General features: G+C 43.1%; 1 protein-coding gene across 1 annotated transcript in view; it reads left to right on the top strand.

The window, feature by feature from the left end:
• The first annotated feature begins 3,079 nt into the window (after positions 1-3,079).
• Positions 3,080-15,409, top strand: part of ANKS6 (ankyrin repeat and sterile alpha motif domain containing 6) — a 78,766-nt gene continuing 66,436 nt past the window's right edge. Inside the window, 3 exon segments of the mRNA XM_038391931.2 lie at positions 3,080-3,485; positions 8,205-8,704; positions 13,404-13,448. Coding sequence (XP_038247859.1) covers positions 3,136-3,485; positions 8,205-8,704; positions 13,404-13,448 — 895 coding nt within the window. The 5' untranslated portion in view covers positions 3,080-3,135.

Raw genomic sequence — 15,409 nt, 5'->3', positions numbered from 1 at the left:
TTAGTTATTAATTCTAAATGTTTGTTTTTTCATTTTTTATATACCAGTTTTTTCTTTGGAATCATATGACATCAAGGCAGGCTGATTTCCTGGTTTGGTGTCAAAACTTCTTAAGTTTCCTTTGATCCACCAAAGGGATTGCCTTTATAAACTGTTATTTTGCCTCTCTATCAAGCACAATAGTGGTTTTTCACATGTCACATGTGTGTAGAACTTGGTTCCCATATATTCACCACAGGCCAGAATTTTAAAGGTTGAAAGCACCTAGATGCTTTTGAAAATCTCACTAGTTGCCTAAATACCTTTAAAAATCTGGCCCGAAGGGCACTATACTATCTTTTATAAAATCCTCCTCAAAGGCAATTTCTACTGTATTTTTTACTTAATATAGGTTAGCTATACAACCCCAAGGCAGATTGACAACCACAAGTATTCAAAAATCATGAATAATATCTCCAAAAATCATGACATTAAAGTAGATAGATAAATACGTTTGGGGTTCTTTTAATTTTCCTTTCTGTTTTTGAGCCCGTAGGGCACATTAGCTCAATACTTTTGCTGTCACCTCACCCTAAAAATCATATACCTAAAGGAGTTGTACATTCCCATAACATTCCATACCATTTTGAACTTCTAGTAACATGATTTCTACCAACTACAAAAGCAGTTTCTCCTCCCTTGGTGTTCACACCTTAACTGCTAGAAGAGGGCCTCATCCTCCCTGATTGAACTAATCTCGTTATCCCTAGCCTGATTCTTGCTTGCATATTTATACCTGTCTCTGGAAATTTCCACTACATGCATCTGACGAAGTGGGTATTCACCCACGAAAGCTTATGCTCCAATACGTCTGTTAGTCTATAAGGTGCCACAGGATTCTTTGCCGCTTTTGCAGATCCAGACTAACCATGGCTACCCCTCTGATACTTGACTACCTTCTTTTGTAATTGAAAACATATTAAAATTCCTTATTTCTGTAAGTAATTCCCTATCCTGAAAAAAACGAAGTGCACATTTTACTCTCCTATTACTTCATTTGTTGCATAAATAAATGTTGATTTTTCTACGCAATTGTTTATATTTCTAATTGCATGTTTTAATTTCATAGCCTTTTATGTATGCTACATATTTGATTATGATATATTTCAGTGATGTTCTTCTTTCTGACAAGTTTACTGTTCTGTACTGCTAAAATCAAGGATTTGTAAGATGATTTATCCAGTTGCTCCTTGCATTGGTTGGCTGGGGTGGCATAGTGCTGACACATAGTGCTTGATGAAACTATGTCTACACTGGCAACTGAACGACAAAACTTTTGTCGTTCAGAGGTGTTAAAAAAACACACCCCCAAAAGACAAAAGTTTTGCTGACAAGTGCCGACGTGAACAGCTCTTTGTCGGCAGGAGCGCTCTCTTTCCGACAACGCTAATGCTGCTCATTGGGGGTGGAAGTTTTTTGTCGGCAGGAGAGCGCCTGCTCCACTCCCCTGGCTCCAGCGGCGCCGCCGGCGAGTGCTGGGGGGCAGTTCCCCCCAAGTCTGGGAGCCAGGGGAGCAGAGCAGGCTGGGGCCTGGTCACTCAACTTCCCACAGAAAGTGTCCAGCCCCTCCTCCCCTGCCCATCCCCTGCGGAGGCCTGGGGCCCCACACAGCCCCTCCCTGCTCCTGCCTGGGACCCCAGGCTGCTCTGCTCCCCTGGCTCCCAGTCTTGGGGGGGGAACTGCCCCCCAGCACTCGCCGGTGGTGTGGCTGGGGACCAGGGCCAGCAATGCCCCTCTGCCATGTACATTGGCCAAACTGGACAGTCTCTACGTAAAAGAATGAATGGACACAAATCAGACGTCAAGAATTATAACATTCAAAAACCAGTTGGAGAACACTTCAATCTCTCTGGTCACTCGATCACAGACCTAAGAGTGGCTATACTTCAACAAAAAAGCTTCAAAAACAGACTCCAACGAGAGACTGCTGAATTGGAATTAATTTGCAAACTGGATACAATTAACTTAGGCTTGAATAGAGACTGGGAATGGATGAGTCATTACACAAAGTAAAACTATTTCCCCATGGTATTTCTCCCTCCCACCCCACCCCCCACTGTTCCTCTGATATTCTTGTTAACTGCTGGAATTAGCCTACCTGCTTGTCACCATGAAAGGTTTTCCTCCTTCCCCCCCCTGCTGTTGGTGATGGCTTATCTTAAGTGATCACTCTCCTTACAGTGTGTATGATAAACCCATTGTTTCATGTTCTCTGTGTGTGTGTATATAAATCTCTACTCTGTTTTTTCCACCAAATGCATCCGATGAAGTGAGCTGTAGCTCACGAAAGCTTATGCTCTAATAAATTTGTTAGTCTCTAAGGTGCCACAAGTACTCCTTTTCTGTACATAAAATGTTTGTTTACTATAGAAACTATATGGCCAAATCTACAATGGAAAGAGACTAATAAAGAAAGAACATCTTCATTCAGTTTTACATACACTAGCCCTGCAGTTTATCTCTGTCAAATGGTTTTCCAAATTACCAAAATGTGTCTTTGTGTCCAAATTGAAAATGCAGATTTCACAGTAGTAGCAAACTGTGACAGTGCACCCCCAACCATCGCAACGCCCTGCCCCAGGAGCTGAGGAAAGGGAGAGCTAGCTAGTTGTGACAGGTTTCAGAGTAGCAGCCGTGTTAGTCTGTATCTGCAAAAAGAACAGGAGGACTTGGGGCACCTTAGAGACCACCACATTTATTTGAGCAGAAGCTTTCGTGAGCTACAGCTCACTTCATCGGAATGCATGCAGTGGGGAAAAAATTCCACTGAATGCACCCCATGAAGTGAGCTGCAGCTCACGAAGGCTTCTGCTCAAATAAATAAATGTGGTGGTCTCTAAGGTGCCCCAAGTCCTCCTGTTCTAGTTGGGACAGGCCGGCCCCCATCAGCCCCCGTTCGCCGCCCCTGGCCCAGAGGACGGGGAAGGCGAGGGGCGGCAACGCGCCAAGGCGCACCACGCTGCCAGGGAGCGCGGGGTGTAACCTTACACCGGCTGCCCCCCCCCCCGCGGGCGGAGCGCCGAGCTCCCCTTCCAGGGCGGCGAGGCCCGCGCCGGGGGCGGACGTAGGAAGCGGAGCCGGCTGCTGCGCGGCCCGATGGGGGAAAGCGGGGTTCCCACCCAGGTCCAGCTGTTTCTCCGCGCCTGCGACCAGGGGGACTACGAGAGCGCCCGGCGCCTGCTGGGGCTGCCCGGGGGCGGCGCGGAGGCGGCGGGCGGCTCCGCTTGCGGAGCGGAGGAGGCGGCGGAGGCCGGGGCAGGGGAGGCGGCGGCGGCGGCGCCTCCCCCCTCGGTGCCAGTGGACTGCACGGACGAGGCCGGCAACACGGGGCTGCAGTTCGCCGCGGCCGGGGGCCACGAGCAGCTGGTGCGGTTCCTGCTGCGCAAAGGGGCCTCGGTGCAGAGCCGGAACCACTACGGCTGGAGCCCGCTCATGCAAGCGGCCAGGTAGGGCCGGGCCCTGCCCGTATCCGCTCCCGCGCAGCCACTGAGCATGCTCCGGCCGCCCGAGCCCAGCGCTAGGGTGCCGGGGGCTGGGTGGGGACCGCCCTGCCCAGTGGCCGGGCGGGGGGGGGGGGGCGAGAGCGACTAGAGCGCAGCGGGGCCGAGGTTGGGGGGCAGTGGCCTGGGCAGTGCCTCCTCTCTAGCAGAACGGCTGCGGTTGGGGCTGCTCCTCTCCCCCCCCCCTCCCCGGCCGCCCCGGTTTGATGTTCATAAAGCGGCCCTGTTGTTTCTTCATTTCAAGGAAGCCGGTTAGAAAACAAAACAACCCCCACGTGCCCTGCTGAAGAGCCGAGGAAACCCGGGGGAGTGGTCAGCACAGAGCAGAGACGTTCCTTCCCGAGCGTCATCACTTATACACGACCTGGAGTGTGTCTGTTCTTCCACTTAGCCCTAGTTAGAACCCCTAATAAGCAATAGTCAGTTTCCCTAAGAGTAGCCCAAGTATCATAGAGCCAGTCCTTGGGGAGAATCAACCTGCACTCTGGACCGATCAGGGCTTCCTTTTTTGATCATTCAAACTATTATCAATGGCTCCAAACATCTTGTAAACGGGGTGGTCCTGGGGAGCCAGCTTGGTCGCTCCATTAGGGTGAACTGCAAAGAATGGGGCAGATAATCCCCATAAAGCTGGTAGATATTCCAATACCTAGATTTACCAAGCCAGCATAAAACAGCTTTTTTATTGTTACTCAGAAGTCCAAACAACACAGTTCCTTTAAAGTGATCCGGCCTCAGGCCTCAATCCAGGTACCCATGTCAAATATGATGAAAATTTCTGTAAATCTTATTTAATCATATAAAATAAAAGGTTCTACCAATCCCAGAGGATCTCGCGCATTACCTGCCAGGTTAATGAATGTTTCAGATCTTACCCAAATACACTCTACAGCCAATTCTTATTAACTAAAAGCTAAAGGTTTATTTATAAAAAGAAAGAAAGGCGAGAGTTAAAATTGGTTAAAGGAATCAATTACACACAGTAATTGCAAAATTCTTGGTTTAGGCTTGTAGCAGTGATGGGATAAACTGCTGGTTTAAGTCAAATCTCTGGAGTACATCCACATCTTGGATGGGTCATTCAGTCCATTGTTCAGAGCTTCAGTTTGTAGCAAAGTTCCTCCAGAGGTAAGAAGCAGGAATGAGGACCAAATGGAGAAGATGCAGCTGCCTTTTATAGTCTCTTGCCATGAGGCCTGTGCTTCCTTTGTTTCAAACACAAGCTGCCCAGTACATGGCTTGGAAGCCTTAGAGTTCTCTCCATAGGCATGTCCCCGCATAATTTTAAGTTCAAAGTACAGACATGTCTATAACTCATAATACAAACATATAAACAAGATTGTCATATCTGGCAAATTATAACATTTTTGCAGATATCTTACATGGCATATCTGGATGATTACTTCTTGGGCGTTACCTCAGGAGCCAACATTTGAAATCCAGGCATAGAGTCAATACTTATAACTTTAAAAACAAAAATGATACACGCATACAGATAGCATAATCATAACCAACAAATCATATCCTTTTCATAGACATCTTACTCTACAGCCTTTGTACAACATTTTCTGCAAATATATAACAGTGGTTGCAACAATGATCTATATGGTCAAATTTGTATCTGTACATGTAGGAGCCATAATGTGCACTTCTGTATGCTGGAATATTTTTGCTTTTAAAAAAGTTATTTTAAAATATTAGTTTAAACAATCCCATAACTTGCAAGAAAGTTACATTTTGCTCGTGAGGAAAGGCACAGCAAGTGTGAAATTGAATAAATGTCAGAATTTAGTGTTAGCACATTTCTTTTCCCATTGGCCTTTAGTTTATTATAATTACAGTAAATAGTGGTACAGGTCATGAATAGAGATCTATAAATTACATAAATTTTACCAAATCATAAGTGAAACCTGTATTTTTAAAAGTGATGTATAAATAAAAAATAACTGTTTTGTACCTCTTTCTTCCCCTGTGGGAATACAATATGCCTGAAAGTTTATTTTATTTGGTTTTGTTTCTTTGATTAGGAAATCTTGACTTAGAGAACTTGATCCAAAGGCCACTAAAGTCAGTGAAAAGACTCCTATTTCAAGGGCTTTACCTAATTTTTCTAAAAGTCTCACTGGACAAAATGGAAGACTATTAGTTTATAACAGTCAATAAATGGAATCAGATTTCATGTGCTGTATCAGTCATAGAATTTACTGGTTTCAGAGTAGCAGCCGTGTTAGTCTATATTCGCAAAAAGAAAAGGAGTACTTGTGGCACCTTAGAGACTAACAATTTTATTAGAGCATAAGCTTTCGTGAGCTACAGCTCACTTCATCGGATGCATCCGATGAAGTGAGCTGTAGCTCACGAAAGCTTATGCTCTAATAAATTTGTTAGTCTCTAAGGTGCCACAAGTACTCCTTTTTTTTTAAATAGAATTTACTGTATCATTTGTCACTGTACTAAGGCCCCAGCATTTGCATGTGTTATTTTTACATATGTGAGTACTTCATAGGTCTTAAGTCTTTTGCAGGATTGGATTGCAGAACCTAAGAGTTTACTAAAATAATCGAGCACTTGATTGAGAGGGAAAAATATTATTTTTTAGTCCATTGCTTTAAAACATTTGAAGAAAAAAATCTTGTCAAGAGTCAACAGCTTCAGCTAAAAACCACAGAAAGCTCCCAATGTACAAGTCCTTCAACTAGTTCTCAAGTAAGAACAGGGAAGACAAAAGTTAACAATCCTGGTATTTCTGAAATAAAAAACAAACAGAAAAGGAGTACTTGTGGCACCTTAGAGACTAACAAATTTATTAGAGCATAAGCTTTCGTGAGCTACAGCTCACAAATGCATCCGATGAAGTGAGCTGTAGCTCACGAAAGCTTATGCTCTAATAAATTTGTTAGTCTCTAAGGTGCCACAAGTACTCCTTTTCTTTTTGCGAATACAGACTAACACGGCTGCTACTCTGAAAAAAAAACAAACAGAAACCTTTGTTTGTTTGTTTTCCTTAAAATAATATACACCTTCTCTAAAAACAATAAAATTGCACAAAAAAGGGCACAAGACTTCCTCAGGTCACTTTTTAGAAACTGCCATTTTTTAAAATACTGCACAGAGATTTCTGCTTCATTAAAGCTCATGGAGAAAATTAAAAGTGGCTGGAGAATAGCCCTTGTCTTTAGTGAATTATGTCAGTGACACAACAAAAAATACTAAGGAAATTTGTTGCTTGCACACCATGTACTTTCACTGACTAATGCTTTCTACAGTCCTTACAAAGATAGGCTCCAGATCACAGACACTTACGCATATATATCTCTACCTCGATATAACGTGACCCAATAGCTGTCATTGCTTCTCCTCTTGGAACTTACGAAAACCTCTTTTGTCAGGAGTTAACGGGGGAGATTGTGGGGGAGAGAAGGTGAGGCAAGAATGAGGGAAATATCCTGATTCTTATGATATAAAAAAATATCATGGTAGTGTTTAAACAAACAACAAAACAACCCCCCCCAACAGCCCCCCCACCCCAATACTTGCCTGTTTCCAGTCTCCTGCAGGATACTGTGACTGAGATATTTATTAAAAGCCCCACGCATTTGAAACTGAAATTATTGTACTTGAACATTTCCCCCTTCCTTTTGATTTGTACACTGAATACTAAAAAAGGGGAAAGTTAGCATCTTTCACCACAGCCAAGCTTAGGTCTTTCTGGCTCATCCCCAATAATAAATATTCTGCAGTTGGAACTTTTTTGTTCCCCCCCCCCCCCCCACAGAATGGTTAAGAATCTCTCATTCTCTCAGAGCTATATTGGCTCTGCAGAGCTCACAGCAGTAGAAGCTTATTTATAGGAAGGAAAATTGAATTTGAAGTTTTGAATACTAGGCCAGTTGTTAATTGGACTGGTAATTTAAAAGAAACAAAAACCTCCCTTCTAAACTTTCAAAAGCTTGGGGGTGGGGAGAAGTTTATGGTGAAGAAAGAACCCCCCTAAAAGTGACTATATCTGAACTTAGCGATTTACAAGGGAAACACCTGTGCACAGTGGCAGATCAACCATAGTAGTATTAAAACAATACTTCTATTTTTTTAGGCCCTGATTCAGGAAATTCCTTAAGTATGTGCAGAATTTTAAGCATGTAAGTTCAATATGGGATTATTCACATGTTTAAAGTTGCACATATTCTTAAATACCTTCTTGATCTGGGACATTTGTGTTTTGTCCAGATCTTTACAGTTCTGTGGATTCTTCTAATCATAGAATCATAATCAGGATTGGAAGGGACCTCAGGAGGTCATCTAGTCCAACCCCCTGCTCAATGCAGGACCAACCCCAACTAAATCATCCCAGCCAGGGCTTTATCAAGCCTGACCTTAAAAACCTCTAAAGAAGGACATTTCACCACCTCCCTAGGTAACCCATTCCAGTGCTTCATCACCCTCCTAGTGAAAAAGTTTTTCCTAATATCCAATGTCAAAGGATGGGGGCTGGGCAGCGGTGATAGTCTTGAGTCCAGATGGTACATTTTCAGTTGATGTAGGTACAGTATGAGACTTTAGCATACTGGATATCTGCTGTAGCAATATTTTCTCACATGCTCTCTATAGGAGATATTTGTTACAATAGAATTGGTTCTTTTTTCAATTCTTTTTCCTCCTTCTAAGGTTTGGACATCTAACTGTGGCTCACATCTTGTTGGAGAATGGTGCTGATCTCAATGCACAGAATAAGCTGGGAGCCAGTGTACTTACAATGGCTTCTAGAGGTGGCCATGTCAGTGTCGTGAAATTGTTGCTGGAATCTGGAGCTTTTGTTGATAATTATGACCATTTTAATACCAGTTTGGTTGACAACAGCAAAGAGGAACTTCCCGATATAACACCACTAATAGCAGCTGCACAGCATGGATATGAGGCAGTGGTGCACTTGCTACTGGACTGGGGAGCTGATTGTAATTACACTGTGAAGACTGTGGGCTGGAGTCCTCTAATGCTGGCAGCTGTTAGTGGAAAGGTGAGCTTGGCACAACAACTCATGGACAAGGGAGCCAATCCTAACCACCTAAATGTGCTGCATAAAACACCTTTTGAAATCTCTAGTGGCTTCAAACATAAAGAAATGAAAGATTATTTGGAATCACTAACAACAATCAGACGCCTGACAGGTATGGGCTACTATTCTTTTGGTTTCCTTGCTGCAGGGTTTAGGTTAGACATTTTGAGACATAAAAATCAAAGAGGTAGTTATTAATGTACATTTTGTACTTCAAGGCACAGGGATCGTGATCTAGATGTTCTTGGAATGGATTTACTCACCTTTGCCTGCAAGCAGATTTCCTCCAAATAACATGGAGGCATGTTGGTATTTCCATAGTTTTATGGCAACAAGACTGTGAATTTGACTTGAAAAAATAAAACAAAAAAATTGGTGTTCTAAGTGGGATCCTATGTGTGCTCTTTTAGGGGGAAAATAAAAAGATTTACCCAAAGGAGCAAAGATGTTGAAAAACTGAAGACAATTCAGAGAAAAGCTACAAGAATGATTCAAGTTTAGAAATCCTGCCTTACAGTGAGAGACTAAAGGAGCTCCGTCTTATTAGTTTAACAAAGAGAAGGTTAAGAGGTGACTAGATCAAAATCTAAATACCTCTCCATAGAGACAAGAAATCTTATACTGGAGGGCTCTTCAATTTAGCAGACAAAGGCATAGTAATGTTGGAATGGAATGTCTAAATGGAAATAAGACAATTTTTTTTACAAAGAAAATAATTAATTTTTGGAACAGACCACCAAAGAATGTGGTAAATTCTTTATTGGTTGAAGTCTTTAAAGCAAGAGTGAATGTGTTTTTAAAATATATACTGTAGTTCATCCACAGATTGTTGGGTCTGATGCAGGAATTATTGAGCAAAAGAAATTATGCCACAAAATATATGTCGCCCAGGGGGAGTGGTTTTTCACACCCCCGAGTGACAAACGTTTTGCTGACATAAGTTCTAGTGTAGACAAGGCCTTAATCTCTGCCACACACTGGGTGTAGCTATATACTCAGACACGAAGGGCATATCTCTTGAAAGGGACAAGGCAGCAGAAAGGGACACTCACATGAGTTCTGCAGCTCTTAAGTCTCTGCTAATATGCTGTAAAATGGCTGGCTGATGCACCTGGTGAGGGAAGGAGAATTCACCCCCTAAAAACAGGACACTTCAAATTTTCTTCTCAGGGTTTTTTTAAATCCGCAAATATAAAACAAAAACCCCAAAATATTCTGACTGCCCTTCAGGGTGTTGTCTTAACCCTTGTTTCCAGGGCTTCACAGTCCTTATATGCCTTTGTCCAGGTGGTCTCCAGCTGAGGCTTTCTCCCAGCCAACTGCAGTTCCCTGTAGGTGTCTTCCTATCTGGACTTTAACTAGACAGGTGCAAGGAGTCCCCCTTTCCAGGTCCTTTTCTGACCCAGAGTCTCTCCTTTCTGGCCCTTTGCCTAAGAGTTAGCAAGTGTTCTATACAATTTCCTCTCGTGCATGTAACTAGAACCAGATATTACCTTCTACTACAGCTCCCAGTTTTAAAGTGTCCAAGGAATTCAAATTCTTCCTTTGGTTCCTCCTCCCAGCATTTGACACTATGCAGTATTTTGGAATTACTCTCTGTGAAGTCCAGTTATGGACAGAAAACTGTCTGTGTAAAAATGGCAACTTCTAACTTAGTAGTTCTGTCCACCTTTTCTTGATTTCATTTCAAATATGTCATTACTTTATACTCCTGTTAGCACTGAAATGCCAGTAATGCTGTGGAAGAGGGAGCTGGATTTATTATCTGACTCATATACACATAACAGAATATATCACTTCTTTCCTTAATTATGTGGTGCCAACAGTTCCTAGACACTTCACAGAGATTTATGAAGACAAACTCCATGCCCTAAAAACCTTAAAATTGGAATAATTTCATTTGCAGAATTGTGATCCGCTGACTGCCAGGTGCTGGGACTGGACAGCAGGGGATGGATCACTTGATAATTACCCTGTTCTTTTAATTCCCTTTGAAGAATCTGGCATTGGCCACTGTTGGAAGACGGGATACTGGGCTAGATAGACCATTGGTCTGATCCAGTATGGCCATTCTTATGTTCTTTTATCATTGATAAGGATGGAAATGAAGGCCTTGAAAAAGGGGGTTTAGAAAAATATTTTTTTATATGGAACTGAGCATATTTGATGTGAAATCCATGAGTAGGAATGAAAATGGAACCCCTCAAAGCCATTTTTTAGTTATGTTTCAGAGTAGACATGCACTTTGGGAATATTTACCCCAGCGCAGAAACCCACACATTTTATCCCAGAAATTCACACTAATGCTTTGAACCTTATTGTGGGCTTTCTGAAGTGAATGTCATCCTTTAACAGATATTTTACTCTTCCAGACTGTATACATTTACTATATAAATTTAAAGATTTCTTTTCCTTATACAGAACAGATGTTGAGTGGCAAACAACTCTACTGATGCTTTATACAGTCTGTAGTCCTGATCCTGCACTGAGAACCCTGCAGGTGGACCTCTTCTCCCACAGGGCCTATATTATTTTCTTTGTGCTTTCTTCTTTACTGATCAAATAGAAGCCGAAATGTACATAATTATATGTAGAATATTGTGATGGCGGTCCCAGGGAGCCACATTGGAGTTACTCAGTTAGGGAGAGCTGCAAAGAATGGGCCAGACAATCCACAAAGCTGGTGGATATTCCAATACTTAGATTTACCAAGCCAGCACAAAACAGCTTCTCTAATATCTTATTGATTACCCAGAAGCCAACAACACAGTTCTCTTAAAGCAGTGGTCACCAACGGGTCAATCGAGATCAACTGGTTGATCCTAGAGTGTCTCCCAGTTGATTGCAATCTCCAGTGGTGTAGTGTGGCTGCCGCTAAGGCAGACTCCCTGCCTACCCTGGCCCCACGCTGCTCCCGGAAGCACCACCCCTGCAGCTCCCATTGGCCAGGAGAGCTGCAGGGGCAGTGCTTGCAGAGAGGGGCAGCGCGCAGAGCAACAAGCCCTGCCCCTCCCCGCCCAGGGGCCCCAGGGGTGCATTGGCCCCTTCCGGGAGCGTTGTGGGCCGGCGTAGGGAGGGAGCCTGCCTTGGTCTGGCTGCACCTGCTGCAGACTGGGAGCCGCCGGAAGTAAGTGCTGCCTGGTGGGAGGCTGCACCCCAGCACCCAGCTCTGAGCCCCCTCCTGGAGCCAGCACCCCAAACCTCCTCCTGAACCCCAAACCCCAGTCCTGACCTGCCTCCCAGAGCCAGCACCCTATACCCCCTTCTGCACCCCAACATTCTGCCCCAGCCCTGACCCTCCTCCCAGAGCCAGTACCTCATGCCTCCTCATTTACCCCAACCCCATGTCCCAGCTCTGACCCTCCTCCCAGAACTGTACCCCCTCCTGCATCCCAACCGCCTACCCCAGGCTCAGCCCAGAGCCCCCTCCCACACTGTGAACCCCTCAGACCCAGTCCAGAGCCTGCACCCCTTCCCAAACCCCAACCTCCTATCCCAGCCTGGTGAAAGTGAATGAGGGTGGGGAGGAGCGAGCGACCGAGAGAGGGGGGATGGAGTGAGCGGGGCAGGGTTTTGGGGAAGGGCCAGGGCCTTGGGGAAGGGGTGGGGTTGATCCTGGGTTGCCCTTAGACTAAAGAGTGATCTTGGGTGTAAAAAAGGTTAGAGACCACTGCCTTAAAGCAAACCAGCCTCAGGCCTCGACCCAGACACCCAAGTCAAATATGACAAGGATTACTGAAAATCTTATTCATCATATAAGAAAGTTCTGCCAATCCCAAAGGATCGGACACATTACTTCCCAAGTTAATGAATACTTCAGATCTTACTGAAATACACACTTGCAGCCAATCCTTATTAAATAAACTAAACTTTATTTAAAAAGAAAAGAGAGAGAGTTTTGGTTAAAAGATCAATGTACATACGGACATGAGTACAATTCTGAGATCAGATTCATAGGAGAGATGGTGAGCTTTGTAGTTGCAAAGAGTTCTTTCAGAATTAATCCATACGTTATAGTCCAATGTCCATTTCAAGGTGATCCAGATGAGATTGGAGATCTCAGTCTTATGACTTAAGCTTCCCCTGCATGAAGTCTCAAGCAGATCTGAGATAAAAAGAATCAGGACCCAAGGGATTTTTATACAGTTCCAGGCCTTCTCTTGACAGCTCAGAGTCCTTAGGCAAACAATCAGCAATCATGGAGATTTTGAAGTAGACCTATTTCCTAAGCATTACAGGTAATTAGCTACATGGATTAACATAATGCAATTTATCCATTAGGCAGTTTATCACAAACTTCAAAGAGACATATAGACAATGACATTACTTGACCCAAGATTCATCTAAATGTTCATATTCCCTTTTGATCTCTGCATGAATAGCTATAGTGACAGATAGGAATATCTGTTTACATGGATAACATCTAACAAGATATAAATGAACATATACAATTAGTATCACCTCTAAGTCTCTAACAATACAGGTTTGCATTTCACAATTCTAGCCTATCTAACATGGAATGGCTTTAATTACCGTTTGCATAATTTTCTAACATGTCTCTAAAGGTTGACTCTGGGTCATTTAGCCTGCGAGCCGCTTAATCCTTTCTGGCCATGCGTCACACTTTGTATAAGATTTGTTGCAATTATATAACAGTGTTAGCAACAATGATTTGCATGGTCATACTCTAATCAGATAACATCAATATATTTTTACTTTTTATGCTAAACTAATTGTACTACAAATTTTTGTGTATAAAAAAAAAAAGCTACATGACTCAAATTTTAAGACAGATATTTGTATTTTCTCAGATAATGACAAGAGGCAGCCTGATGTCTTTCATGCTTTGAAAATGGGTAAGCATTAAAAAAAAACCACCACTACATCTGTTTCTTGAGACTGTAGGGCAGGCTTACTTGCTAACATGGGAAATTGAGACAGTGTGTACTGGAGTTACAGGCTACTTTGCCCTTTCCTTACTATTTAGATAAAGATATGAACAAAAGCTACATCAATGCTTAGAGTATCAAAGGATGCAAAATCAGAGGTTCTGACAAGCTAAAAGAGACATTCACTGCTCGTGATTCCTTTGACACACTGGGAGGATATCAAAATGAGAAATCCACTCTGACATTTTCAGGACTCAATTACAAGCAAATACCAAGGTGGATAGAGTGACAGTCATCAAGAATTCTTCTTGCAGTGTTGCAGGAGGACAGTACTGTAACAAGAGCTGTGCCATGCTGATTCTGTCAGTCTTTCAAAGTTTGTATATAGTCCCTCAGTTCCTGCCAGTAGACTAGATGATGTGTAACTTGATTAATCTACCTTTGCCCTGGCTGAGACTGATGACCAGGCTGTCAGGAGATGATGAGGTGGATGCTGATGTCCCAACTGGTATTGACAATCAGCTTCTCTAGATGACAACACTGGAGTATCTTCTGTATCCTCATGAGACCCCAGCAAGTCCAGGACATGGCTATCAACATGGATGAGACTTTGAACCTGTAGGCTCCATCAGTACAAGAAGAGACCCATGCATTCTTGAGCATAGCCCTGATCAAACTGACCATCTACATACACCCTTATCTGATATAAGTGTTATCAAGAAGTATAACACTTAGGAACACAGGAAGAACCCACCAGTGACTGGAAAGATAAGCAGATAAGAAATTAAAATCCAGTGTACACAGCAAATAGACTACCCAAACAAAGTCAAAACAGGTGTCCAGAGTAGCAGCCGTGTTAGGTCTGTATTCGCAAAAAGAAAAGGAGAACTTGTGGCACCTAGAGACTAACAATTTATTAGAGCATAAGCCTTTTCGTGAGCTACAGCTCACTCATCGGAGCATGTTTGGTTTTTGCCACAAATGCATCCGAATGAAGTGAGCTGTAGCTCACGAAAGCTATGCTCTAATTAAATTTGTTAGTCTCTAAGGTGCCACAAGTTCTCCTTGTCCTTTTTGCGAAAATCAAAACCCAGATACATTAAAATATTTTACAGCCTTATGCGATCAGTAGAAGGCAGCATGTCAACCCATTCATGCAAAATGAGTTACCTAGTCTACATCATAGCAACCTGGCTTGCTGACACCATTTGTCCCATGCTAGGTCACTTGGGCCCACCAACCCAGTCCACAGAATGCAGTTTAGTAGGTGATGTAGCCATAATTCTCACTTCCAGATTCAAGTGCAGGAAAAATATACTTGAAACAAAATCTTTGTGATTCATCTATCTGCCCGATAAGATCAGGGACAAATCCAGTGACTTTTTAGAAGAGCAGCTTGAGATGCTATCTGACATAGTAATGAAGAGCTGAAGATCCGTTGTCTTAAAACACCAACATTCAAATGGATGATGCCATAGATGCAGCTGCACAAAATCTCTTATCCCTGCTATCAGGTGGGTTCTTTACCTTTCTTCTGCAAACCTGAGGTGGTGTGGTCTAGGTCATTCAGGACAACAAGTCTGTAATATACTGAGTCATCAAGCAAAGAGGAGCAACAATAGCAAAATGTTTTGGCACTCAACAGTGAAAAAGTTCTGAAGGGCCTAGCTAATGTTTTTCTATCAGTCAAAGACCCAGTTACCATCTGGGATCTGATGCTCACTATCCTATCGAGAAAAAGAGGCTTCCTGATGACGGTGACATGAATAAGAAGAGTGAGTAAACTATAGAGTCTTGTGTGTGACCCTCCATTTCAAGTTTTTCACAAGGCCATGGTTGTTATATGTACCCACACCAAGACCTTAATGAGATAATTAATTTTCTGGTGTGTGTATGTTTCTCATAAGCCTCATGCACCTGATGAAGAA

The sequence above is a fragment of the Dermochelys coriacea genome, chromosome 2 (genome assembly GCF_009764565.3).
Source record: "Dermochelys coriacea isolate rDerCor1 chromosome 2, rDerCor1.pri.v4, whole genome shotgun sequence".
Lineage (NCBI taxonomy): Eukaryota > Metazoa > Chordata > Testudines > Dermochelyidae > Dermochelys > Dermochelys coriacea.
This window is presented reverse-complemented; position numbering and strand designations above follow the sequence as displayed.